Consider the following 25356-nt stretch of genomic DNA (forward strand, 5'->3'; position numbering starts at 1 on the left):
TCCTTCCGTGCTTTTCGATGACCATGCCTAGGATCCTAATTTTGCCGACCTCGGGGATCACGTTGCCGGATTTGGTCACGATTCTGATTTTTTCGTTTTCGCGTTGTCTGGTCTTGCCTCTGCTGTATTTGGTAGGTGGGAGTATGAGAAGCTCCGATTTGCTCGGCGAACATCTCAGTCCGGTGCCTTCCAGCTGGTCTTCTATTGCGTCGACGGCGGCTTGCAGCGCACCCTCGATGTGGGCGTCGCTGCCACCGGTCACCCATATCGTGATATCGTCCGCGTAGATGGTGTGCCTGACGTCTTCGATGCGCCCGAGCTTTTCGGCCACTCCGATCATTACCAGGTTGAACAGCATCGGCGAAATGACCGATCCCTGCGGTGTTCCGGTGCTCCCGAGCTTCTTCTCTTGCGTCTGTAGGTCGCCTGCTTGTAGCTCGACGGTCCTGTCCGTGAGGAAGTCCTTGATGTAGTTGTAGGATCTTTCCCCCATGTTGAGCTTGGAGACTTGGGACAGAATCGCCGAGTGTTTCACCTTATCGAAGGCGCTCTGCAGGTCGAGCCCTAGGATGGCTTTGTTGTCGCGGGCGCTGCCCCCATCATCGATGATTTGGTGTTTGAGCTGCAGCATCGCGTCCTGCGGCCTGAGATGCTGTCTGAAGCCGATCAAAGTGGCCGGGTACAGCCCTTCTCGTTCCAGGTAGTCTTGCCACCTGCTGAGCAGGACGTGCTCCAGCACCTTGCCCACGCAGGACGTGAGCGAGATGGGCCGGAGGTTATCCGTGTCCGGCGGCTTCCCCGGCTTGGGGATCAGGATGGTCTTGGCTGTCTTCCACAGCTTTGGAAGCGCGCCCGCTCTCCAGCACTTGTTGTAGTATTTTGCGAGCTTTTCAATCGAGCCGTCATCGAGGTTCTTGAGCGCCTTGTTCGTGACGAGGTCCGGGCCGGCTGCCGACCGGCTGTTGAGGTCGTGCAGGGCCGCGCGTACCTCCTCGACGTCGATGTCACGATCGAGCTTCGCGTTAGGCAGGCCGCTGTACGGCGCGTGTTGTTCGGTAGGTGTAGTCGGCCGGTATTTGTCGTTAATGCGCCTGGTGACTTCATCGACGCCGTGTGCTGAGACTGCCCGATGTATGAGCCTGGCGAGTCTGTCCCTTTGGTGCGACTTGGTCTTCGTTTCGTCGAGCAGGTGCCGCAGTAGGTTCCACGTCTTCCCGCTATGCATCTGCCCGTCTGCCGCGTTGCAGATCTCGTTCCACTGTTGCATGCAGAGAGCGCGGCAGTGATCCTCGATCACTCGATTCAGGTCCGCCACCTTCTTTCTCAGTCTGCGGTTAAGCCGTTGTTTCTTCCAGCGATTGAGTATCGACTGTTTGGCTTCGATGAGATGCGCAAGCCGGCTGTCTACTTTGTCGATCTCCGCGCCCGTTTCAATCTCTTTGGTCGCGTCGCGTATGCTCTTGGTGATTTCGGCCGTCCACGAGTCGATGTCTTCGATCTCGTCGTCACCGTCGCTCTTCTGGCTTCTGGCGTCTCGAAAGGCATCCCAGTCTATCCATCTGTGTGTTTTGACGCTGGTGTCGTTGTGTTCCGGTATGCCGATTTCCACGATGGTGTGGTCGCTGCCTAGGTCGATCCCCGTGTTTCTCCAGGTGATCGCGCCCCGGATGTCGTTCTTGACGAACGTGAGGTCCGGTGTGGTGTCCCGGGACACGGAGTTACCAATTCTCGTCGGATGTGTCGGGTCCGTGATGAGGGTGAAGTCGAGTTCCGTGGCGTCTTGGTACAGGTCGCGGCCCTTTGCTGTGTACTTGTTGTAGCCCCAGGCAGGGTTCATCGCGTTGAAGTCTCTGCACGCGATCAGCGTGTTGCGGCCCGCTGCGGTGCTGGCTCTGTGCAGTAATGTCTTGAATCTCTGTTTTCTCTGATATGGGTTGCTGTAGACGTTGAGCAGAAATATGCTTCCTTTCCTCGTCTTGCCCGGGATGATTTCGGTGAGTGTGTGCTCGATGTTGATATTGCTTTGCAGCTCATGTTCGACGAACGTCAGTCCCTTCCTGACCAGGGTGCACAGGCCTCTGCCGTCGGGTGGTCCCTTGTGCACTCTGTAGCCGGGGAGGGACGGTGCGTCGGTTAGTGTTTCTTGTAGTAGTATAACGTCTGGCTTGCGCGCGGCATGTACGATGTGCTGTTGGATGACTGCCTTCTTCCTTCCGAAGCCGCGACAGTTCCACTGCCACACGGTTACACCTGCTGCTGCTGATGTTGCGTTGGCGGCCATGATTGCGTTGGCGTGTACGGGGCTCCCTGGTTGGGTGGATGATGCGCGAAGAGGGGCGCAAACGTCGGGTGGCCTACCATCGGCTGTAGGGTCCTTTCGATGTAGGCGAATCTGTTCGTGTTATCGGCTTGGTAGGTCTCCATTGTTTGTTTCAGTGCTGTCACTGCTGCGATGTTTGTCGTGATTAGCTGTTCGAGTTTGCTGAATGCCGCTTCGAATTTCGCTTCGAGGCTGTCGATGCGATCGTTTTCTGTTTGCGTGCGCGTGGCCTCGATGGCTCGCTTCTTCGGTGCCGGTTCCTCTATGGCTTTCTCCGGGGTGTTCGTTGTCGTTTCCTCGGCCTTGCTTGTGCTTGGCGTGGGTCTCTGTAGAGGCTCGTTGTTGCCTAGCAGCAACTGACGAATCTCGGCGATCTCTTTCGTGAGGTTGTTGATGGTCGCTCGCAACGCCGCGTTTTCTTGTCTTAGGAGCTCATTTGCCTCCCGGACCTTATTAATATCTTCTTTCTTCGTGGTTTCGGTGATTTTCTGCGCGTTCCTTATGTTGTTTCCTTTCGCTGCGTAGACCCAGCTCACTCGCTCACGTGATGGTGACGTTTTCCTGCTGAGGCTTCTCTTGCAACAACTGCTGTCTCTGGATTTGGGCGCGCGGTTTTCCGATGGGGTCCTCGACTTTCGCGCAGCTGGCGGCTTGTCGAGTGGCGGGAAATCGCTCTCCGACAGCAGCTGGCGTTCGGCCTGTCGGCGCTCCCATTGTCGCTTGCGCACTACGTAGGGGACCTTGTATTTCGCCTTGCACGTTCGGTCTCCGGTCGGGTGTTCGCCTCCGCACAACTGACATTTTGGGGTACAGCGATGGTCTTCTGTAGGGTTCGCGAGTCCGCAGGCCAGGCACGTCTTGATTGTGGGGGTCGGGCAAACGTCCTTGCGGTGTCCCACTCGGCCGCACTGCTGGCAGACGTCGATCTGCTTCTTGTAGAGGCGGCACGGTATCAGGGTGACTCCGTATCGGACGAAGTTCGGTACCTTGGGCCCCTGGAACACCACAATCGCAGTGGTCGTGCTTCCAATCCTTTTTGAGGCCACTGCTAGCGGGTTCCTCTCGTTGATGATCTTTCTATCTAGCTCTTCGGCGCTCGCGTCGATGGGGATGCCTCTGATGACGCCCTTCACGGTGTCGTGAGGTGCCGTGCGATATGCGCTGACCTCGTAGGGTTTGCCTTGAATGGATATCTCCTGGATTTTAGCGTACCTTGCCGCGTTGTCTTCGTTCGGTGTACTTACGACCATGATGTTCTGTTGTGTGTTGGGGCAGATGGTGTCCGCGGCGCTTTCCTCGCTCTTGATCTTGGCCGCAGTGAGTATGGCCGCAGCGACGGTGGTGGTGCCGGTCTTGACGATGTCCAGTCCCCCTCTGGGTCTGACAACTATCTTGGTTTCTTCTAGTGGCATGGCTGGCATGCGTGCTGCCTTGATGGCCGAGGCTCTGGCGTTCTTGTAGAATTTTGACCTCGTGCTTGTTTGACTCCCGCCGGGTCCATCGGGCTTGCCGCTGGCGGGGGTCCGCTGGCGCAGCCTCGACATGCGTTCCCCCGCGAGCGTCCATCCGGCTTCGCTGTGGTATTCCTGGGGTGATATCTCTGTTCCCTGAACTTGAACGCACATGTGATTGTCCACGATCATTGTTGTTTCAGAGGGCGCCTCCATCTCGGAGCTGACGAGCGGCAGCCGCCGGGATGTACGGCAGGCCGCTGTCGGTGCGACGGTGTTGTTGCGCCGAGTGTCCGCGGAACACGCCTAAGCCTAGCAATCCTCCGCACGGCGGCAGTAGAAGCAGTCACCAAATGTGGCAAAGAAAAACGCACCTCTGGGGTCAGCTGGTATCGGTCGATGCCGCTCGCCTTCACGGACACATTGGTGCAAGCAAAACTTTGGTACGAGGTAATTAGCACTGCGTAATTGGCTAGCAATCACGGAGCCGATCTCTGACTAGGGACGAGCGCTTCTTCTTCGTCGTCGTCCTTCACGAAATGGTCTTCGTTCGCAAAGAAAGTTGTCCACGAGTATAGTACACTCATTCACTCATGCTTCAGATAGCCGTATACACGGTTGAGATCAACACTTCATTATATAACTGCTAGATGTATGCTAGTTCTTCGACGGAACAAAGAGCTTCCGCACCGCACCACACGGTGCGAATGCATCAAGCTTCGCCATTCGCACGGATGACGTCATGTCGCGTGCAGTCAGAAGTTGACGGAACGTGGACACCGCGAAAAAAATAGGGGGGGGGGCGAATCTGCGGAGCAGATTCGCCCCCCCCCCCCCTATTTGCTGATTATACTGGGCCTTATACATGAAAACCTACTTGCGACCACTTTCTGATGCTATTCTCAGAGGCTGCACCATCATAGCCTGGTTCAGAAGCCGTGCGGCAACTTAAAATTCTGTAAAATCGCAATTTTATCCTGTGCTGCAAGGGATATCGTTTTCGTGTATGAAAGTTGCCGCAGCAAGTGAAAAGCTTTATCCCTAAAGTTGCAGTGGTACAGCTGTGAGAAAAGACGAACGCAGATTTTGTAACACGTCAGCCATTTGGCTTGAGTAAAAGCGCGGATCTGAATGGCCTTTATTGGGAGCGTCCTTCTGCATGCCTTGCATCGGTACATGTCATACGCGGCTATCAGTGTTGAACCACTAAGGCATCACAACATCTTTATGTATGGGAAACAAATTCGAGTATGACCATCGTAAGGTACATTTGATGTGCTCAAATATTAGAAGCCAGTCTAGGGCACTGAACTCAGGTCTGCGGCTTTTCATTGCATTAGATCGAGGCGATTTTGTAACCTCACCGTTGCCGGCGCCGTCGGAACCGTCATACCGCGCTGGTTTTCAATGCTACAAGCCCGGTCCGCAAGTAGATGAGTTGTTAGTCTCCAGACGTTGACAATTAATTCGTCATGACGTCCCCCGTTGTAGCGCATTCTAGCGTGATAGCGCACTGCGTTTGTCAGCAACAACTGAGAAGCCCAGTGGGCGCACCGCCAGGCCAACACCCCCTAGACAAGTTGTTGACTTGCACGTCACGTGACATAGTGTCAGCTATCTCAGTATTCACCGCCTCTATTGGAAAGCTAAATGCTAGCGCTGTGCCACACCCGTCAGACGGTGCGGCTCGTGCTAGCGCGGGAGAAAATATAAAAAATGCAGAAAAATACAACTCTCCAAATATTTTTACCAGATAAGCACGATATAATAAGAAAAAGGAAATTGGGATGTTGTGATAGAACACTGGCGTCTATTGAAGCCTGTAGTTATCAGTAAATTTGCAATACCTCTAGGCGTGCTACTACATGCACTCCTTATTCTTCTTTGGGTGGTTTTTTTATTAGCCTTGACGTATAGATATATCAGAGCCGCGTTCTCAGAAGAAAAGCAGCGATTCCCATAGAGTATTTGCAGAAACTACAAGTGCAGAAAACAGACAAGCGTCACTCTACAGAAAAATGGAAAAGCCGTAGAGGCTCCGGCCCCTCGCAGCAGCGGGACTTTCGCCGCATAATCCTAGCCATTACACTGCTTGGACGCAGGGACCACATTATCGCTCCCTCCTGGACTTTATTAGATCCGCAAACTTTTTTTCATTCATTTTATCATGCTTATTCGCCCGCATCCCATACCCCTGTATGCCCTCAGGTATTAACTCTCGCACTGAAAAAGAAAGAGAAAAGAAAGCCGTGAGATGAAACACTGTACACACGGTACGTAGTTGTATTATGTCTGCAAAAGTCTCGCAAAAGTCTCGCTCAGCATGAATAAATGGAGCCTATAACAGAGCCATGGGCGTGGCCTCACTCCTGCGCTGTCGCGCTTATATCGCGGTCACGTGTCAAGTTGTGCGCGTATGTATGGTGGCACACTCCCAGCGACATATTGTGCGACGAACGAGGTCGCGTGGTTTACACGAGCGCGCGTGTTAGTTTCGCGAAAAGAGAGGAAAGAAATAGTTGTAAAATGCGTAACATAGTCTGTGGCCGAACTCCGGGAAGTGTTTTGCTGAATTGTTTAGGTCCGTTTTTTGTGGCCTGCGTTGGAAAACAACGAAAGCTGTTCGCCCAGCTTTAATTTACATGGCATTCGTGTTGGTAACGCGGGTGGAGTGCCACTCTCGCCACTGACGAAGCGCGAAAAGCGTTTGAATTGGAATAGAATTGCGTTTCATGTGCCGTTGCTGGCGAAGTTGTGGAGCCCCGCTGCAACGAGGACGGGCATACCGCTGGCAAAGCGTGACGGCCTGCGACCGTGAAGCCGTGGACGAACTTGCAAAGCGGTACGCAATATTCATAAGTAGTATCAAATATTACACACTACCAGTTGCCACGCATGAGTGAAATTTATGTTCGAATGACCACGGATTACCCGAGAAAGTTTCATCCATCGCTCTTAAATAAAATCTATCCGGATACTTGCACCAACGCTACCTGCCACGATTGTGGAGATATAGCCACGTTAGACCATATGCTCTGGCGGTGTGCTCGGTCACGCTCTATCATCGCTAACAGCTCGGCCAGATGGGAGGCGGTTCTCCGCAGTCCTCTTCTGGCTGACCAACTCTGGGTTGTCCAGCAGGCCCACGATGCGGCCGACAGGGTCGGCCTTCCAGTTCCCACGTGGGAGTGGCCCGCTTCGTGAAGACTCACGATCTGCAGGACTTTAATTATTAAAGTTTTACCATACCATACCATACCCGGGAAAGTTCAGCAGCGCGACACATAGAGAAACTTAGGAAGGGGGAAAGAGAAGCTCTTTAATTAATCGCGGAGAGGTTCGTCTTGCGGCCACTCTTATACCCAGCTTCTCCAGATGGGTATTACAATCGTCCATTTAGATTGGCGGGACTCGGGGCTTCGCCTAACTATTGTGACAAGTCCACTCCAGGAAGTGACAGAATACTGTATAAAATGATCAAGCACTTAGACCTTGAAACCCACGGAACACTACTGTCACTCTTTAACTCATTCATTCAACACATTCATTCCTTCTGCGTGGAAAGAAGGAAGCGTAATTCCTATTCTCGAAGAGGGCAAGGATCCGTCCTCAACCCGGTAGTTATAGGCCTATAGCTCTACAAGTTGTCTATGCAAACTATTTGAGAAAATGATGAACCGGCGCCTCATCCATTTTGTTGAAAGCAACAAGATACTCGGTCCCTTACAATGCAGTTTCAGGAGAGGTAGGAACACAACAGATCACCTTGTCCTGCATCGAGACAAATATCGTTGAGGCCTTTGTCCACAAACACTTTTTCTTGTCAGTATTTTTAGGTGTGGGGAGAAGGCATACGACACAACCTGGCGCTTTGGAATAATCCGTGATCTGTCTGAAATGGGAGTTCGAGGCAACTTGCTGAACGTGACTCAGAGTTACTTTCCGATCGCTTGTCCCGTGTTAGAGTCGATAACGTTTTGTCTCGTCCCTTTACGAAGGAGTCTGGTGTTCTACTAAGTGGTGGGCTGTGCTGCACTCTTTTTATGGTTAAAATTAATTCAATCCAGACTCCCATACCACGTACTATGTTTTATTTAGAATAAAGGGAAAATCAGACATCCACCTGTTCGTAGCAATTGCTACAAAGGAAACCAAAACGGGTTCCTCGAAAGAAAAGCCTCAGAGTTGAAGAAAAATTTGTCCTGGTCCGGGACTCGAACCCGGGACCACCGCCTTTCCGGGGCAGCCGCTCTACCATCTGAGCTAACCAGGCGGCTAGCAGACGGCAGGGCGAAGTCGAATTTGTCGACAACACGAAGCAAAGGCAAGAGTTTGACGTAGTAGTTCTGCGGAAAGCCGCTTCTCTTCACCTTGCGGGTTTCCGCACAACTACTACGTCAAATGTTTTATTTTGTATACGCATGGATGACATCCAGATAGGTTACAAATCATGTAATCTAAGTATGTGCGAACGACGCTCACAGCTTTGCTTAAATAAATCGTCTAAGTGGGGGGACGAAAACGGCTTTAAAATAAACGCTCAAAAAAGTACGTGCGTCCTGTTCTCTAACAAGAGAGGTATGCTGGCCGACCTCGTAGTAAATCTCAATGGAGAACGGGAATCTGTGAGCCATGAACACAAATTTTTAGGGATCCTTTTAGACGACAAGCTAATTCTTGTGCCACATCTAAAGTATATTGAGACAAAGTGCCTTAAGGCAATGAATCTGCCGAAACTCTTGTCACGCACATCCTGGCGAAGCGGCAGGAAATGCCTTATAGGCTTGTGCAAAATAAAATATCACCATATTGACTACGGAATTCTGCTACGCCTAATACTTTGAAAATGTTAGATCCTATCCATAGAGAAAGAAAAAGACTAAGAGCGGACACTCCGAGAAATCTGGCCTCAGGAGCTACGTCACGGCAATGTAACGAACTAGTGCTCTTACCAAACGCCAGGGGACGCAGGCGCAAAAAAAATAAAATGTTGTAATGAGTTCTGCTCAATCGTTCTACAAAATAATAATTATACGCCCAAATTCGGCGTGTTTCTTATGCATAAAAACAGAATTTATCCAAGACACCTTCCGTGATTTTTGTTCTTCATCCGTACTGCCATCAACACCAATCACCATTCGTCCATCGAGAAGAAATCGACGATTCGTGTACCAGCGGCGTGCCAGCGGGAAGGTTTCGTGAACGTCGCCTGCGGCGGTGTTTTCGTGTGTGAGACAGGTGAGTCACGTTTTCAAGCGAAGCTTAGAGCAACTGGCTTGTGAGGGCGACGAGGTTCGCTAAAAATACCAGTTTGCGGCTCTATATGAGGCGGCTAGACGCGAACAACGCGAAAAGCATGCCCCCTCAAGAAACGCGTAGCGAGAGGGCTGTACCATGTGCTTTCTTACTACCCCCGCCGAGAACGGACTAATCTTTGTTGGTTGCGTTCCGTGAAAATCATCAAACAACGCGAAGCTGCCATTAACTTGCATCGGTTCACGGCTGTGCACTGCACTGCGACTCGCAGCCTGTCAGACGCCATCGAAACGCTGCGTCTCGATTTGCGAGGGTAAACCGTTCTTGTGCAGCGCTGTTTGCGGTAACCACGGTATCGGCGTGCCATTGAAATAGTTAGTGTTGGCGTACTAAAAACGATCTGCTGGACAACGCTCAAGGTCAATATCAGGAATTGCACATTTCAGGAAAACTCCGGTTTCGAGAAAACTGAATTCCTAACCCGCGTTTACGTGATCGCGTGACGGTTGACGGTCCTTTCGTTGGCCCGTTGTAGAGGCTGACGAAAGCTGGAAAGAACATAAAATACGCCATGCCGATTCAGACCGAAAAGGGCGTTCCGGGGACGGGCGCTACCTTTATAAATAGAGTAAAGCAGGACGTTAGGCACGCTGTAGCCAAGCTTCTTGCCCCTGTTTCCCCTGTAGAGTAAGGGCTCCGGAATATTTTATTAATATTGTTTGCAAACAATGGCATGTGACATAAACAGCGAGCGTAGCTTATTGCGTTTTGTACTGCAGCGAGGTGTGTATCTACGGCGCACTGATGGACGATGGTCCATACGTCCGTGCGGATTGTTTATACAGAAAAGTAACGGTGCGGATAAGTCCCCAATGACTACTGCATGTACTTATTGTGGCGGCCGTGTTCTGAAGTACTGCGCATTCTAGTAACTTTCGGTTCCTTAGCATTTTTTCGTGGCGGAATACATTTCACAACGTATTGGCGCGTAGGCGTGGAATGGCGCGCATTTGAACAAAGGCTTCGTATTTGGACGTTCCGAATTTATCTTTACCACGCTTAGGTGAACTGCTATTTTGCCTATCAATGTACTCCTTATACTGAGTACGTACAGGGTTGTCCAAAAGTTCACAGGCCGCGATGCCATGGGATTACATAGGATGGCGGCCTGGGAACTTTTGAACGCCCTGTACGGGGTTTTAACATTTATCCTTGTAAGTCCGAGTTTTATGGGGAATAGGTGAGAAATCACCGGTGGTTTTATATTGTGCATTGGTTCGCTATTCATTCAAAGCGGTTTCCTGGTACAGTTATGACGTGTGCATGTGTTTTTGGTAATTTACGAAGCGTGCACTTCTTGACATTTTCAGACCATGCTGATGCCATGTAGTCCGGTGGTCCAAGCTACGGCAGCTACTGCTGTGTATCGTGGTGCTTTAACAGTGGCAGAACCCAGAAGAAGCCTATGTTGCCTTGGAATAAAAACATTGCGGAAACTCTGTCTCTTTGATGCACATGACCACTTGTACAAGAAACACAGAAGACATGCGCAATCGATAAATCCGTAGTCAATTCTGATTACCTCTATTTCCATCTGTTGTAACTTAATCGAAATAAAAATTGCGCCATGACCTCAATTCACACCAAATATTGAACTAGACAAAATAGGGAATTGCTAAGCCAAAACGACAAATAAAAGCGTTGCCATTTGGGTGATGAAAAGTGGTCTTAAATGACAAGCGGCCGCTACAGCCTAACGTCGGTTACGCGGGGTAATCCAAATTTCGCGCCATGAAACCGAAACAGGAAGTGCAGGCCAGTTGCTCTCACCAACCGCCAGGTGCGCTAGGGCCGATTGGGCCGCTGGGGTGTATGGGAGTGTCCACTCTTTTTTATCTTTTTCTATGTCCTATCCTCCAGTTAGGCATCCGCCTTGCTACAGGCGCTTTCAGGACTTGTCCTATGCAAAGCCTGTACGTTGAGTCTTACGAATGGTCCTTATACTTCCAAAGGACATATTTAAGCTTTTCCTACGCCTTGAACGTAAAATCAGCTGTAGACCATTCGTGTCGTTCAATTATTCACGATTTGACCACGGCCATTCTGTTCCCTCACCACCCAGCCCCTAGGCCTCCCGTGTCCTTCATGTTGGAAGCACTGTCAGAAGAAGCAGGCATCCCGCTTCTAGAGAATGTCCTAATGGCTCTGTTACGTTTCGCCTACTACGCGCGGTAGTGCCGGCGCGGATGCAACGGACGCCGGGACTTCGTTCAAAGCGGCGGACATTTTGGCCCGTGCGACGCCGCCGCAACGCTTCCCCGCCAAGCGTGTCCAGGCGTGTTTCAGTGCCACGTGTCTTCGTGTGTGCGTGTGTGTGTGTGTGCCCTCGCTTGTCAAAGCGCGGCAGCCGGGGAGCGGAGTTCCCCGAATGAGGAGCCTGGAGGTCTCTCGGCTCAACCGTTCGCGCCGTCGTGTGGGCGGGTTGGCGATGCGTCACTGCACTCGGTTCAGCAGGTCTCTCGGCTCGACCGTGCGCGCCGTCGTGGGCTCATGCTCCGCCGTCCCGTGACCTTCATCCCGTGACCTTCCCTTTTGGACCGCGACGCCGAGAGTATAAGAGCAGCTGCCCCCGGACGCCAGGAGAGAGGCTCCGATTTGTACTGTTGAGTTACGTGCTCTCCCGTCTCTCCACTTCGGTCGACCTGACCGGCCGCTCTTTTGCTATGTTAGAATAAACAAGTTGTTCTGTTACCAGTCTTCTCTTGCTTTGCCGGGACCTTCGGATGCTTCCAGTGCCCCAGGCCGCCAGGCCAACGCTACCCTTGGGGCTTGCGACCCATTGGCAATAACGGGCGTCAGCACCGAGACCCCAACAACTCGTGCCAGCGGTGCGATTACAACATCTGGTTGCCAGCGGTGAGATCGCGACAACGGAGGCCAGCAGCGAAGAGATGCGGTTGACTGTATGCTGAGCAGCACAACGACCATCCGGGAGCAGTGCAACGAGCCCTGTGTGATGACTGGTTGCCTGCAGCGGAACGACTGCGCTGAATTCTTGGCTGCGAGGTTTGGTGAGTGCGGGACTTTCTTCTTCTGAGTTTTGCCAGGCTTTTGTTAGTGTCAGAAACAGAGCTGGTAATTGTGGTTGTCGTTGCTGCCGGGTTAGTTTGCGGCAAGACAATAGTGGACAGTAGAGAAAGCAGCATTCAGAGCAGCCATGGATTTGAAGTCGTTGCGCAAACCGAAATTGCTGGAGCTTGCAAGAGAGTTGGGTCTGGATGTCTCAGACAAACTCAGAAAACCAGAACTGCTAAGGGCTATTCTTGAGTTAGAAGCTGAGGATGACGAGCTGTCGGAATGCCTTGAGACCATTGAGGAGAGGGAGACGGCAAAAAGACAGGAGCGCGAACTTAAAGAACAGAAAGAGAGACAGGAGCGTGAACTTAAAGAACAGAAAGAGAAAGATGAGCGTGAACGAAAAGAACAGAAAGAAAAAGAAGAGCGCGAACACGCTTTGGAAATGAAGCGTCTCGAGGTAGAGATGGAACGCGCTCGTAATGGAAGTCAGGCACACGGTGCAGGAGAACGAGTATCGTTCAAAATGACTGACCTGATGCGGCCGTTTAAGCTTGGAGAGGACATTGGTTTGTTCCTGGTTAACTTTGAGCGAACGTGCGAGAAGCAGGGGTTCTCTCGGGAAACGTGGCCACAGCGCTTGCTCACTTTGCTACCCGGCGAGGCGGCCGACGTAGTCGCTCGCTTGGAGAGAGAGGAGGCAGAGGATTTCGACAAAGTGAAATCGAGTCTGCTAAAAAAGTACCGGCTGTCAGCGGAGGCGTTCCGTCGGAAGTTTCGGGAAAATGAGAAAGGCAAAAGTGAGTCATATACAGAGTTTGCGTACAGGCTTATGTCAAACATGCAGGAGTGGCTCAAAGAAGAGAAAGCGTTTGGTGACCACGAGAAAGTTCTGCAGTGTTTCGGGCTAGAACAGTTTTATAGTCGGTTACCTGAGAACGTGCGGTACTGGGTCTTGGACAGGCCAGACGTTAGTACGGTGGCTAGAGCCGCTGAGCTAGCCGAGGAGTTTGTGACGCGTCGGGCTCGCGGAGCTAAGGACGGTCAAAAGGGTGAATTTGGCTCCAAGTTTGAGAGGCCGAAGTTCACGCCCATGAGAGCAAAGGGGGAGACACGTAGTGCGGATGCGAGTGAAAGCAGTCCGACCGAACGTAAGGAGACGGCGGCAACCGAAGCCGAACGCAGAAGGAGGTTCGAGACGAGGCAAGCGCGCGTTTGTTATACGTGCCAGAAGCCGGGTCACTTTTCGGCGCAGTGTCCAGAAACAAAAACAAAAGTCGTGTTTTTGTCATTATGCAGCACTGACGAGAACATGAAGCTTCTCGAGCCTTACATGCGAGACCTCCTCGTGAACGGGAAAGAGTGCCGAGTGCTTCGCGATTCCGCAGCTACAATGGATGTAGTTCACCCCTCTTACGTAGAACCCGATATGTTCACGGGCGAGTGTGCATGGATCAAGCAAGCCGTGGAAGCTCATAGCGTGTGTCTGCCCGTAGCAAAAGTGCTTATTGAAGGACCTTTCGGAGCACTTGAGACGGAGGCGGCAGTGTCATCTATGCTGCCCCCCCAGTACCCGTACCTATTTTCGAACAGGTCCGATCACCTCCTGCGCGAGAAGGGGCTTTTGTTTGGTGAGGCTAGCGTTCAGGCCTCAACCAGATCGAAGGTTCGGGAGCTCGCTGCAAAGGCGGTAGTTGCGGGGCCGACGTTGTTGAACGATGAAAAAGGGTCAGAGGCGCAGCAAGCTGGTATTCAGGGCACGCCCGAACGGGATAAAATTGAGCCTGTAGCGTTAAAGGCACCAGATACTGGAGAGGAAATTCCCGATGCGGGAAAGTTAGAAGAGCTTCCGGTCGAGCTTCCGGGACTAGGCTCAGTGACGAACAGGAAAGACACCGATCAAGTCATTAGTGACTTAATCAGTAAAGCATCGCTGTCGCCTGAGCAGAAAACCGAACTACACCAGCTCTTACAAGAGTTTCAAGGTCTGTTCTCTGAGAGGCCTGGTAGGACTTCTGTCCTTACTCATGACATAGAACTTACCTCCCCAGAGCCAGTACGATCCAAGGCGTACCGGGTGTCACCCCGCCAGAGCGATATTATGGAGGCTGAGGTAAAGAAAATGCTACAGCTCGGTGTTATTGAAGCGGGTGAGAGTGATTATACCTCCCCTTTGATTTTAGTTGAGGTACCGGGCAAGGAACCTCGTCCTTGCGTCGACTACCGCAGGCTTAATTCCATCACTAAGGATCAAATTTATCCGATCCCTAACATCGAGGAGCGCCTTGAGAGAGTGAGTAGCGCTCAGTTTATTTCCACCCTAGATCTTGTCAGGGGTTATTGGCAGGTTCCACTTACAGAAGAGGCTAGTAGGTATGCGGCGTTCATTTCACCAATGGGAACATTCCGTCCTAAAGTGTTGAGTTTTGGTTTGAAGAACGCGCCATACTGCTTTTCAAGCCTCATGGATAAAGTGTTGCGGGGACAGCAAGAATTCGCTTTACCGTATCTAGACGACGTAGCGATATTCTCCGCATCCTGGCCTGAGCATATGGCCCACTTGCGGGCAGTGCTAACCCGCCTGCGCGATGCGGGCTTGACAGTCAAGGCTCCCAAGTGCCAGTTAGCACAGGCCGAGGTTGTCTACTTCGGACACGTGATTGGTCGGGGTCGACGCCGCCCCTCTGAAATAAAGGTGGCCGCTGTGCGAGACTTCCCGCAACCGCGCACGAAGACCGATATTCGGTCGTTCTTAGGTGTCGCCGGCTATTATCAGAGGTACATCCCCAGGTACTCTGATATCGCGGCTCCCTTGACGGATGCTCTAAGAAAGACAGAGCCGCAAACAGTCGTCTGGGATGAGACGAAGGAAAGAGCTTTTAGCGCCCTAAAGAGCGCCCTAACAAGCCAGCCTGTGCTACGATCGCCCGACTACACAAAAGGGTTCGTTGTTCAGTGTGATGCTAGTGAGCGAGGCATGGGCGTTGTACTGTGCCAACGGGAAAATGGAGAAGTAGAACACCCCGTCCTGTATGCTAGTCGTAAGCTGACCAGTCGTGAGCAGGCGTATAGCGCCACCGAGAAAGAGTGTGCGTGTATCGTGTGGGCCGTTCAGAAATTGTCATGTTACCTAGCCGGCTCGAGGTTTATCATTGAAACGGATCACTGCCCTCTCCAATGGCTGCAGACCATCTCTCCCAAAAATGGCCGCCTCCTGCGCTGGAGCCTCGCTTTGCAACAATATTCCTTTGAGGTGCGTTACAAAAAGGGGAGTCTCAACGGTAACGCCGATGGCTTAAGTCGAAGCCCCTAACGTGGGAATCAGCCTCAAAATTGCTTGTTACTGATGTTTTTCTTCCTGAGGCAGGATTTTTAACCTATTGCTTTTGTGTAGTGTTTCAAAGTGATGATGTGCTTTTTAGTGCAATTTTTCCGATTTGTGGACGCGTTCTGAGTGCTGCTAAACTACTGTAAGGAACTAGGCAGCAGCATAAAAGGGGAAAGAGCCTGGCAGGGCTTAGTGAGGGTTGTGCCGTGCTTGCTGACTGAGCGGTTGACTTTCGGCGTAGTTCTAACGCTTGCCGGAAACGAGAACAAAAATGTCAACTCTCCCGAAGTCACTTTGCAGTGTCCTGTGTGCACCTGAACGTGAGAACGAGGCCTTCTCTGTGCGCTGCGCTCAAGAAACGCCAAAGGACGCCCGACTTCGGTTATGAGCATCATCGAGCGACATCCCTCCGGACAGCGGATGCAGTCCCCTGACCATCGGGATCTCCTTCCCCCGGCGGGGCGGTCTGTTACGTTTCGCCTACTACGCGCGGTAGTGCCGGCGCGGATGCAACGGACGCCGGGACTTCGTTCAAAGCGGCGGACATTTTGGCCCGTGCGACGCCGCCGCAACGCTTCCCCGCCAAGCGTGTCCAGGCGTGTTTCAGTGCCATGTGTCTTCGTGTGTGCGTGTGTGTGTGTGTGCCCTCGCTTGTCAAAGCGCGGCAGCCGGGGAGCGGAGTTCCCCGAATGAGGAGCCTGGAGGTCTCTCGGCTCAACCGTTCGCGCCGTCGTGTGGGCGGGTTGGCGATGCGTCACTGCACTCGGTTCAGCAGGTCTCTCGGCTCGACCGTGCGCGCCGTCGTGGGCTCATGCTCCGCCGTCCCGTGACCTTCATCCCGTGACCTTCCCTTTTGGACCGCGACGCCGAGAGTATAAGAGCAGCTGCCCCCGGACGCCAGGAGAGAGGCTCCGATTTGTACTGTTGAGTTACGTGCTCTCCCGTCTCTCCACTTCGGTCGACCTGACCGGCCGCTCTTTTGCTATGTTAGAATAAACAAGTTGTTCTGTTACCAGTCTTCTCTTGCTTTGCCGGGACCTTCGGATGCTTCCAGTGCCCCAGGCCGCCAGGCCAACGCTACCCTTGGGGCTTGCGACCCATTGGCAATAACGGGCGTCAGCACCGAGACCCCAACAACTCGTGCCAGCGGTGCGATTACAACAGCTCCTACTGGTGGTAGTGGCAGACCATCCAATGTGACATCTCTTTCGCGGAACTATCAAAACTTACATCCGATGCGCGTCGACATTCGCATTTTCTTGAACTTCGGGACAAGTATTCCTGTACAGAATTTTAAACGGACGCTTCGAAGTCTCCTATTGGTGTTGCTTACGCAGCTCTGGGACCGGCTTTTTCAACGTCCGGTGCACGAAACCCGCATACAAGTATTTTTATCGCGGAAGCATGTGCAATCCTTCCGGCAACTAAACACATAAAGCAAATGAATATTACAAAAGCAATCGTGTTCACAGACTCATTGAGCATCGTTGGAGCTCTAATGAGTTTACGAAAACACAAGAATTGTGTTTACAATGAACTCTACGCCTTATTATACTCAGCCTACATGGGCAACGAATTGATCATAGTATGCTGGGTACCTGGTAATAGGGGCATAAAAGGCGATGCGGCTGCCGATGAAAGTGCTGCTTCGGTAGTTTTTCTATATGCTGATAAACCCATAGCTATCCCGCCCACTGACCTTAAAGCCTTTCTTGCGCCATGAGTTGAGGAGATATCGGCCAACGCAGTGGGACGCTGAAGTTTCAAATAAGGTCCATGTGATCAAACCAAGAATAGGGAAATGGATATACGAGAAAACAGCAACACACAAAGAAGTGCTTCTTTGTAGGTTAAGCATAGGACATACCTACGGAAGACGCTCTTACCTCGTTATTGGAAGTAATCCTCCGACTTGTCATAGTTGCGGTGACGTTCTCACTTTCCTCCATGTTCTTGTCCAGTGCCCCGCAATAGAATCCCACCGTAAAAAAAGTACTTTTATCCAGCTTGTCGTGAGCCAATTCCCCTTCACCCGGCACTATTTCTGAGCCACGAGCCACTTTTTGATTTTGAAACAGTACTAAAGCTTCTAGCAGACGTAGACACTAAGCAAATTGTTTAGCCTGGTTATCTGTAGCTCAGCCTCGCCTCGTAGGCTGAAGCTGCAGTGCAATGTCTTCACAACACGTGCCTCTCAGTTTTTAACTTCAAGGACTATTGAGGCACTAATGCTATTGTATAGCTCTTCTTATATTAGGTCTTCCTAACGGAACTTTTATGCTCATAGCACAGATCATTCGCCATTGTAGTGATTTTAATAGTCATATATATTACGCAATTTATGACGCATTGTTTTTACGCCCTTATACAGCCATGCTACATCTTCCACTTGTCCCTCATTATTTCAGTTCATACGAAATAGAAAATTTGTTGCCATATCTCATGGTGCTCTTTGGCCCTAGCTGGCCCTTGCGCCATTAAACACCACATGTGATCATCATTCACATCGGTGTGATGAAAAAATTAAACAATATGCACTGTGAACGACGTTCATGCGACCTACCCAAAACACACCGCAACTCACAACTAAAGTGCCCGATTCCGACCAGTATCTCTGAGAAAGTTTAGAAGCGCCTTCATTGCGCGATTTGCACATGCAGCGCTGGTCTGTCGGCCAAGGACGTCAAGGGATTGCAATCGTTGATGAATGTTCGGTGCGGGTAATGTAGGCAGTTTTTTTTTTTTCTAGTGCAAATAACCTGTAAGTGCAGATTAAGCGGGCTGTGTTGTCCCGTATGTTGTACGCAGGGTACAAGGGTCGCCTCATTCCTTTGATTTTAAATTGAAAATAATTGCTATTTGAGGCACTTAACCGAATTTGGAGAAGACATGCCCTATCGCGCCTGTTAACTCCACACGGCATGGAAAACTCACACATACGCTTACAAGTGCAGAATTGTTCGTACAGCAGCGCCAAGTCGGTCCAGACAGCACGCGTTGAGCACCACGCAGAAGAGGAGACAGGAGTCGATCCTCCACTAATAGATAAAGGTATTGTCTGAGTGATGCAGCGTGTTCTGCTAAACAGGTTCTCGTGCTTCACTACCAACATGAATGTTCCTGCAGTTTTCATGTCATTCTTATGTTTGATCATGTGCAGTGGACGATGCAAAGTACTCGAAAACCATTACCATGAAGATTCGAATTCGCGAATGCTAACAATTCGATTCGAGCATCGAGTCACGTACAGAAACAGCCCTTAATTATTCGAATGTATACCATATGGGTGTCAATGTGGTATCCCACATTGACACCCATGTGGTATACTAGCACGTACATTCACTCATGCTTCGGATCGTCGTATATATTGATGATATCCACACTTCGTATACAAGTTCCAGATGCATGCATCACGTGATCAGTCTTCGACAGGACATAGCACTTCCGCAATGCACCACCTCTTGGAAATGCGTCTAGCGTCGCCCGCCATCCTCCCATATCACGTCATGTCGCGTACAGTCGGAAATTTACGAAATGTGGAGCGCGCTAAAAACGTTTCAATTTGCTGGACAATTGTGCTAGCGCTGATTATACCTAGGCCGATATACACCGTCATACAGTTCAAAACCCACTTGTGTCTACTTTGGTTTTCCCAAAGGCATGCACAGAGGCAGCCTCTTTATTGTTTGGTTGAAAAACCAAATAGCCCTAAATTTTCTTGAAACGCTTTTTTTTTCAAAGCATCATTCTTTGTTTTGTTTCAAAATCACCGTTTGATCCTGTGCTCTAGGCGTATGTTTGGATGATCACTTTCGGCGATACTGTCGCTCTCGAGTAATGCTGGGCTCACTGAGCGCGCATTCAAAGGGATATCGCCGGAAGCGACCGTCCTAGAAGATGTCCCCTGCAGGGAATAGCGTTTATGCGAATAAAGGCTGACGCAGCAAGCGAAAGGATTTATCAACAATGTTCCACCATAGCAATTCTGGCAAAATGATGAACGCAGATTTTGTAACACGTCAGCTATTTGGCTTGGGTTACTGCTGGGCACTGCGTGACCTTCATCGAGAGCGTCGTTATACTTGCTTTGGCTTCAACGTTGCACTAATATGGCCCTAATGGTGGGAAACAACTCAAGCACAACCCCACGCTTATGCAGATTTAAGCGAGGAGGTGGGAAAAACACTTTATTGAGCAGCCAATTGGAGTTATGTCAGGTCTGGGTGGGACCCTAAGTACAGGGCCGCACGAACTCTTGCGGCTCGCCGAGGTTGATCCAGGAGGGCTGATTGGCTCCTCCATTCATCGCTTGCGAGCAGTGCCTCCCACTGCCGTACAAAGTCCGTGACCTTTAGAAAAGGTCAGTTGAGGTTTCTTGTCCTAGCCGTACATTCCTATGTTATGTGGGCCAGCGTGGCTTTTGCGACGCACGACAAGCAGGTGTCTGTGTAATAGGTCGGGTGCTTCTCGTTCCAGAGGTTTACGTGTCGGTATGAATCGGTCTGTATGCGAAGCCAGTCCTGTGCTTGCCTTCTGTTTTGTTTGGAGTGCGGAGTGCCCTGGGTCCGTCTCTCCCTCCTCTGATTCTCTAATATGTCGCGCAGTGCAGACGTAGGTTCCTCTAGGGTTCTGGCCGCCGCTGGGTCGTTGCTTCCTCGAGCTATACGGTCTGCTCTTTCGTTCCCGTGCAGGTCCGTTGTATGGGGGGCACCACGTAATACCGTGGTCCAAGTTCAGGCGTGAGCCGAGTATCCTTTGGGCGCGGCGCAGTAGCATTCCCCTCGTGAAGAATCGACACGCTGCCTGCGAGTCTGTAAGCACATGACGCGACTGACCCTTAAAGACGGCGCCTCGTATCGCTAGCACTATTGCCGCTGCCCCTGTTGTGCAGACGGAAATAGTCTTGGCCGTAGCGGCTATCGTGGTGAATCTGTTGGTTACGGCGATCGCGTACAAGTCCATGCGAGTGGTTGCACTCGCGTCCGTGTGGTAGGTGGCCTGATCCTTGCCGAATCGCTTCGGCAGACTCTTCATCCTGGCCTGTCTAAGGCCTGCGTGGTACCTGGCACAAATATTTGATGATATGGGTGACACATGTGGACGTGCTCCCTCAAATCTCGAGACAACAAGTGTGTTTCTGTCTTCGCGGAACAGGGGTCGAGTGTTGTATTCCAGCCTTCGCAGAATAGAGCGGCTCAACCTTTCTTCGATGGCAGAACTGCAGCGGCATGTCCTTCATATTTGTTGTAAATATCCAACTGTCCCAGGCGTTCCGTGCTGACCACGTTCGGGAGTCCCAGAGCAGATTTGTATTCCGTTCTGATAAGGGCGTCCACTTTCTTCATTTCAGTTTGGTTAAATTTTTGGAACGGGAGGTCGTAAGTGATGCGGCTCATCGCAAATGCTTGCACCAGCCTAACAGTTTCTTCTTCCGCGAGCCGTTCCAGCTGCGTCCCACTCACCATATGATACGTGTCACGCTCTTAATGGTTGGTTTTAAGCCCCGAATTGTGGCATTGACGCTGCCGTTCTCTTGGATAAGTAAACCAAGCACTCTCATTTGGGTCACTTCACGAATGGCCCGGCAGTTGAGCTGTAAGTCTATCCTTGGTGTGGCAGCTTTCCTATGACGCTTGCTGCGTACTCACACGAACTCTGATGTCCATGGGCCAAGGGCGTGTTTTAGCTCAAGGGATAGCAACCTGTGATGTATGTTCAGTGCGCACATAAGTTAAGCCTGCTTTTTTTTTCTAGCGCAAATAGCCTGCAAGTGCAGAATAAGCGGGCTACGCTTTCCGCACACTGTACGCAGGGCACAGTGGTTAGCCTATTCCTTTGAAATTAAATTGAAAATAATTGCTAATTGCGGTACTTACCCCTATGTGGTGTAGACATGCCCCATGGCGCGTGTTATTCCACACCGTGTGCGAAAATCGCGCATTAAGTTCGCAAGTGCAAATAGGTTACTACAGCTTTGCTAAGTCGGCCCAGACGACAGGCAGCGTGCGCTACGCAAGAGAGGACACAGAAGCCGATTAATCCCTCCTAGATAAATGATAAGGCCTGATTAATGCAACCTGGCCTACTAATCAGTTTCTAGTGCATCGCTGCTATAATCGATGCTCCTGCATTTTCACGTCATTCTTATGATGGACATTGCGTAGTCGACGACGTAAAAATACTCGAGAACCATTCCCAAAAGGATTCTAAATTGCGAATTTTAACCATTCGATTCGAGGACGGAATCGCACCGAACACCAACTGCTTAATTATTTCGAAAATATCCCATATTGACATTCACCTACTGTACTCACGGACAACTTTTCAAGGATAAGAGGGGTAAGGTATGGGCTGCTGCACATGTGTTACCGCGCCATGCAGTCCGGTAGCGTTTGAGAGTTCTTTTGGCTGCTCGGAGCAGACGCTGAATCGATGGAGCTTCAATGTGCGACTGGTTTCGCGTTTCCTCACTCGCAAAAGGTAAAACCAGTAAAATAAGTAAACATTTGCACTCAGCGTTGTGTTCCGTCTTACGTAACTGTTGCTAATAAGGTGTGTTTATGTTTTGTCTTCCCCAGCCTAAACTAATGTGGATAAACAGGCGAGACCCTTTTCAGAAGCGTTCTCACTAGTACGCGCTTTGCCTCAGTAGGTTTTCCTTCATGGCCACAGAGAGTTGTCCGTCAGTGTAGCACTTTAATTCCTTCATGCTTCAGATAGTCGGATACACTGTTGAGATCAACACTTCGTTATACATAACGCCCTGTTATGTGGGTCACGTGACGAGTCTTCGTGAGAATACGGCGCTTCTGTACTGCATTACGCATTGCGAATGCGTCATTTTTCGCCGTTCTCACAGATGACGCCATGCCACGTACCGTCAGAAGTTGACGGAACGTGGATTCCGCGAAAAAAGAAAGATAAAGGATGAATATCCTACACAATTTGTCCCATCGACCATGAGCCTTGTGCTGATTATACTACGCCTTATACTTCAAAACCGACTTGTGACCACTTTCCCTTTTCTGAAGCTGTACTCAGTGGCTGCCCCATTATAGCTTGGTTCATGAAACAGTGCAATTCAGAATTTTGTAAAATCGTAGTTTGATCCTGTGCGGCAAGGAATAGGGTTTCCGTGTATGAAGGTTGCCGCAGCAAGTGAAAAGCTTTATCCGTAAAGTTGCATTGTTGCAACTGTGACAAAAGATGGACGCAAATTTTGTAACACGTCAGCCACTTGGCTTGAGTAACAGTGAGGCTCTGAATGGCCTTTATGGGAAGCGCCCTTCTGCATGTAGGCTGCAATGATGCACATCCAATTTATTTTGAAGAGGTTGAGGCTGCAATGATGCACATCCAATTTATTTCAAAGAGGTTGAACACTCAGGCGCCAGAAGATATTTAAGTATGGGCGATGGATTCGAGTCCCGAACTCGACTTTCGCAAGGTCCACTTGATGTGCTGAAATATTCGAAGCGCGTCTGGTTCACCAAACTCAAGTGTGCGTCTTTTCGTCGCATTGGATCATATCAGGACACTCGAGGCGCTTTTGCAACGTCACCGTTGGCGCCGCCGTCGGGACCGTCGTGCTGTGCTGGCGGAAACGGTGCATGCCACCGGTAAGCAAATGGATGGGTAGAAGGTTTCCATAGATGTACTAACGCTTCGTCCTGACGTCTCGCGTTGCGGCGCCTGATGCTAGCGCGATAGTGCATTGCGTTTGTCAGCAACAACGGCGAAGCCAAGTGGGCGCACCGCCAGGCCCACACTCACTAGACAAGTTGCTGACTTGCGCGTCACGTGACATAGCGTCAGATACGTCAGCATTCACTGGCTGTATCGGAACGCTAAATGCAAGTTCTGTCCCTGCGCCCGCCAGTTAATGCGGCTGACGCTACCGGGAGTGAAAAAATAAATAAATAAAGCTCGCCAAATATTCTTACCCGAAAAGCGAGGTATAATAAACAAAAATTGAGATATTTTGATGAAGAAGTTGCGTTTATCGAAGCCTTTCGTTATTAGTACGTTTGCAATACCTTTAAGCGTGCTATTGCATGCAATCCTTTCTGTTGGATAAGCACGGTATAATAAAAGAAAGGAAATTGGGAAATTGGGATCGAACATTGGCGCTTATTGAGGCCTATGGTTACTAGCATATTTGCAATATCTTTAAGCATGCTACTACATGCAATCCATATTGATGGTTGCATGTTTTTATTCAGTTTGCTGTATGGATGTTTCCGAACTGCGCTGTCAGAATTCTCAACCGCAATTGCCCACAAAACAGGCAAGATACATGGTGACAGAAATATTTGTTCCGTACGATATAATGGTGCTTGGGATCTAGAAAGAAAAAGGAGCGATTTCTATTAGGCAATTGCAGGAACTTTCAGTGTAGAAAACGGACAAGCCTGACTATGCTTAAATATGGAAAAGCTGTAGAGCTGAAACACTGTACGCATGGGACATACTTGTACCATGTCTGCAAAAGACTCGCTCAGCATGAAATGGAGACTACAATTGCCTCTTGGAGCCGTGGCTGTGCCCTCATCCCTGCACTGTCGCGCTCATATCGCGGTCACGTGTCGAGCTGTGTGCGCGTGTATGGAGGGCCACCCGCAGGCGGTATCTTGCGCTACAAACGAAGTCACGTGAGTTACAGGAGCGCGCGCATTACGCGAAAAACAGAGAAGAGAGAGAGAGAGAGAAAGGCTGCGAAATGCGCAACGTAGCTTGCCGCCGAACTCTGGCAAGGGGTATTCTGAATTGCGGAAACATTCGACCCGTTTCGTGGCCTTCGTTATGGAAGCAACAAAACCCGTTCGGGCCGCTTTAATTTAGATGGAATTCGTGTTGGTACGCTGGTGACGCGCCCCTCTGACCACTGACGAAGCGCGAAGAGCATTCTAATTGGAATAGAATCGCGTGTCATATCCCGTTGCTGACGAAGTTGTGCAACCGCTGCAGCAAGGACGGACAGACCACTGGCAAAGCGTGTAGGCCTGCGACCGTGAAGCCGTAGACCAAGCGGCGGAGCGCAATGCGACATTCATAGATAGTTCCATATATTACGTACTGTCAAGTGCCACGACTGAGCGTGATTTGTGCTGGAATGATCGCGCATTGGCCGGAAAAGTTCAAGTTCGCGAGACAGAGAGAAACTGAAGAAAGATAGATAGATAGATAGATAGATAGATAGATAGATAGATAGATAGATAGATAGATAGATAGATAGATAGATAGATAGATAGATAGATAGATAGATAGATAGATAGATAGATAGATAGATAGATAGATAGATAGATAGATAGATAGATAGATAGATAGATAGATAGATAGATAGATAGATAGATAGATAGATAGATAGATAGATAGATAGATAGATAGATAGATAGATAGATAGAGAATCTCTTTAATAAATCGCGGGTAGGTTTGCCGTGCGGCCACGCTTATACCTAGCTACTCGACATGAGTGGGATGACAAAAATTAAACAATATGCCCATGCATGAAGGTTATACGACCTATACAGAACACACTACAGCTCGCAACTAACTGAAGTCCCTATTAAGGGCAGTGTCTGTGAGGAAGTTTAGAGGTGCTTTTGCTGCGGGATTTGCACTGGCAGCGCTAGTATGCAGGCCAAGGGCGCGTCGTAGTTCAAGGGAAAGAAATATATGATGAATAGGCAGTGCACATATTTAGGCTGCTTTTTCTAGTGTAAATAACCTGCAAGCGCAGATTAGGCGGGCTGTGTTGAGCCGTACACTGTACGGAGGGCACAGTGCTCACCTTATTCCTTTGATTTTAAATTGAAAATATTTGCTATTTGTGGCATTTAGCCAAATGTGGAGCAGACATGCCCTATAGCGCCTGTTGACTCCACACGGCATGGGAAACTCACGCATACGCTCACAATTGTGCAAGT

General features: G+C 50.4%; 1 protein-coding gene, 1 long non-coding RNA gene and 1 other non-coding gene across 9 annotated transcripts in view; 1 reads left to right on the top strand and 2 right to left on the bottom strand.

Annotated features, from left to right (window-relative positions):
- Window positions 1-25356, top strand: part of LOC129383818 (uncharacterized) — a 514476-nt gene that overhangs the window by 380759 nt on the left and 108361 nt on the right. The window lies entirely within an intron of this gene.
- LOC140213167 (uncharacterized) lies at window positions 2245-3945 on the bottom strand. The gene has a single exon (XM_072284337.1). The coding sequence runs from the start codon at window positions 3943-3945 to the stop codon at window positions 2245-2247; it is 1701 nt and encodes a 566-aa protein (XP_072140438.1).
- Window positions 7970-8044, bottom strand: TRNAS-GGA (transfer RNA serine (anticodon GGA)). Its single transcript has one exon. It is a non-coding gene; the product is annotated as a tRNA-Ser (tRNA).

Source organism: Dermacentor andersoni, chromosome 9, assembly GCF_023375885.2.
Source record: "Dermacentor andersoni chromosome 9, qqDerAnde1_hic_scaffold, whole genome shotgun sequence".
NCBI lineage: Eukaryota > Metazoa > Arthropoda > Arachnida > Ixodida > Ixodidae > Dermacentor > Dermacentor andersoni.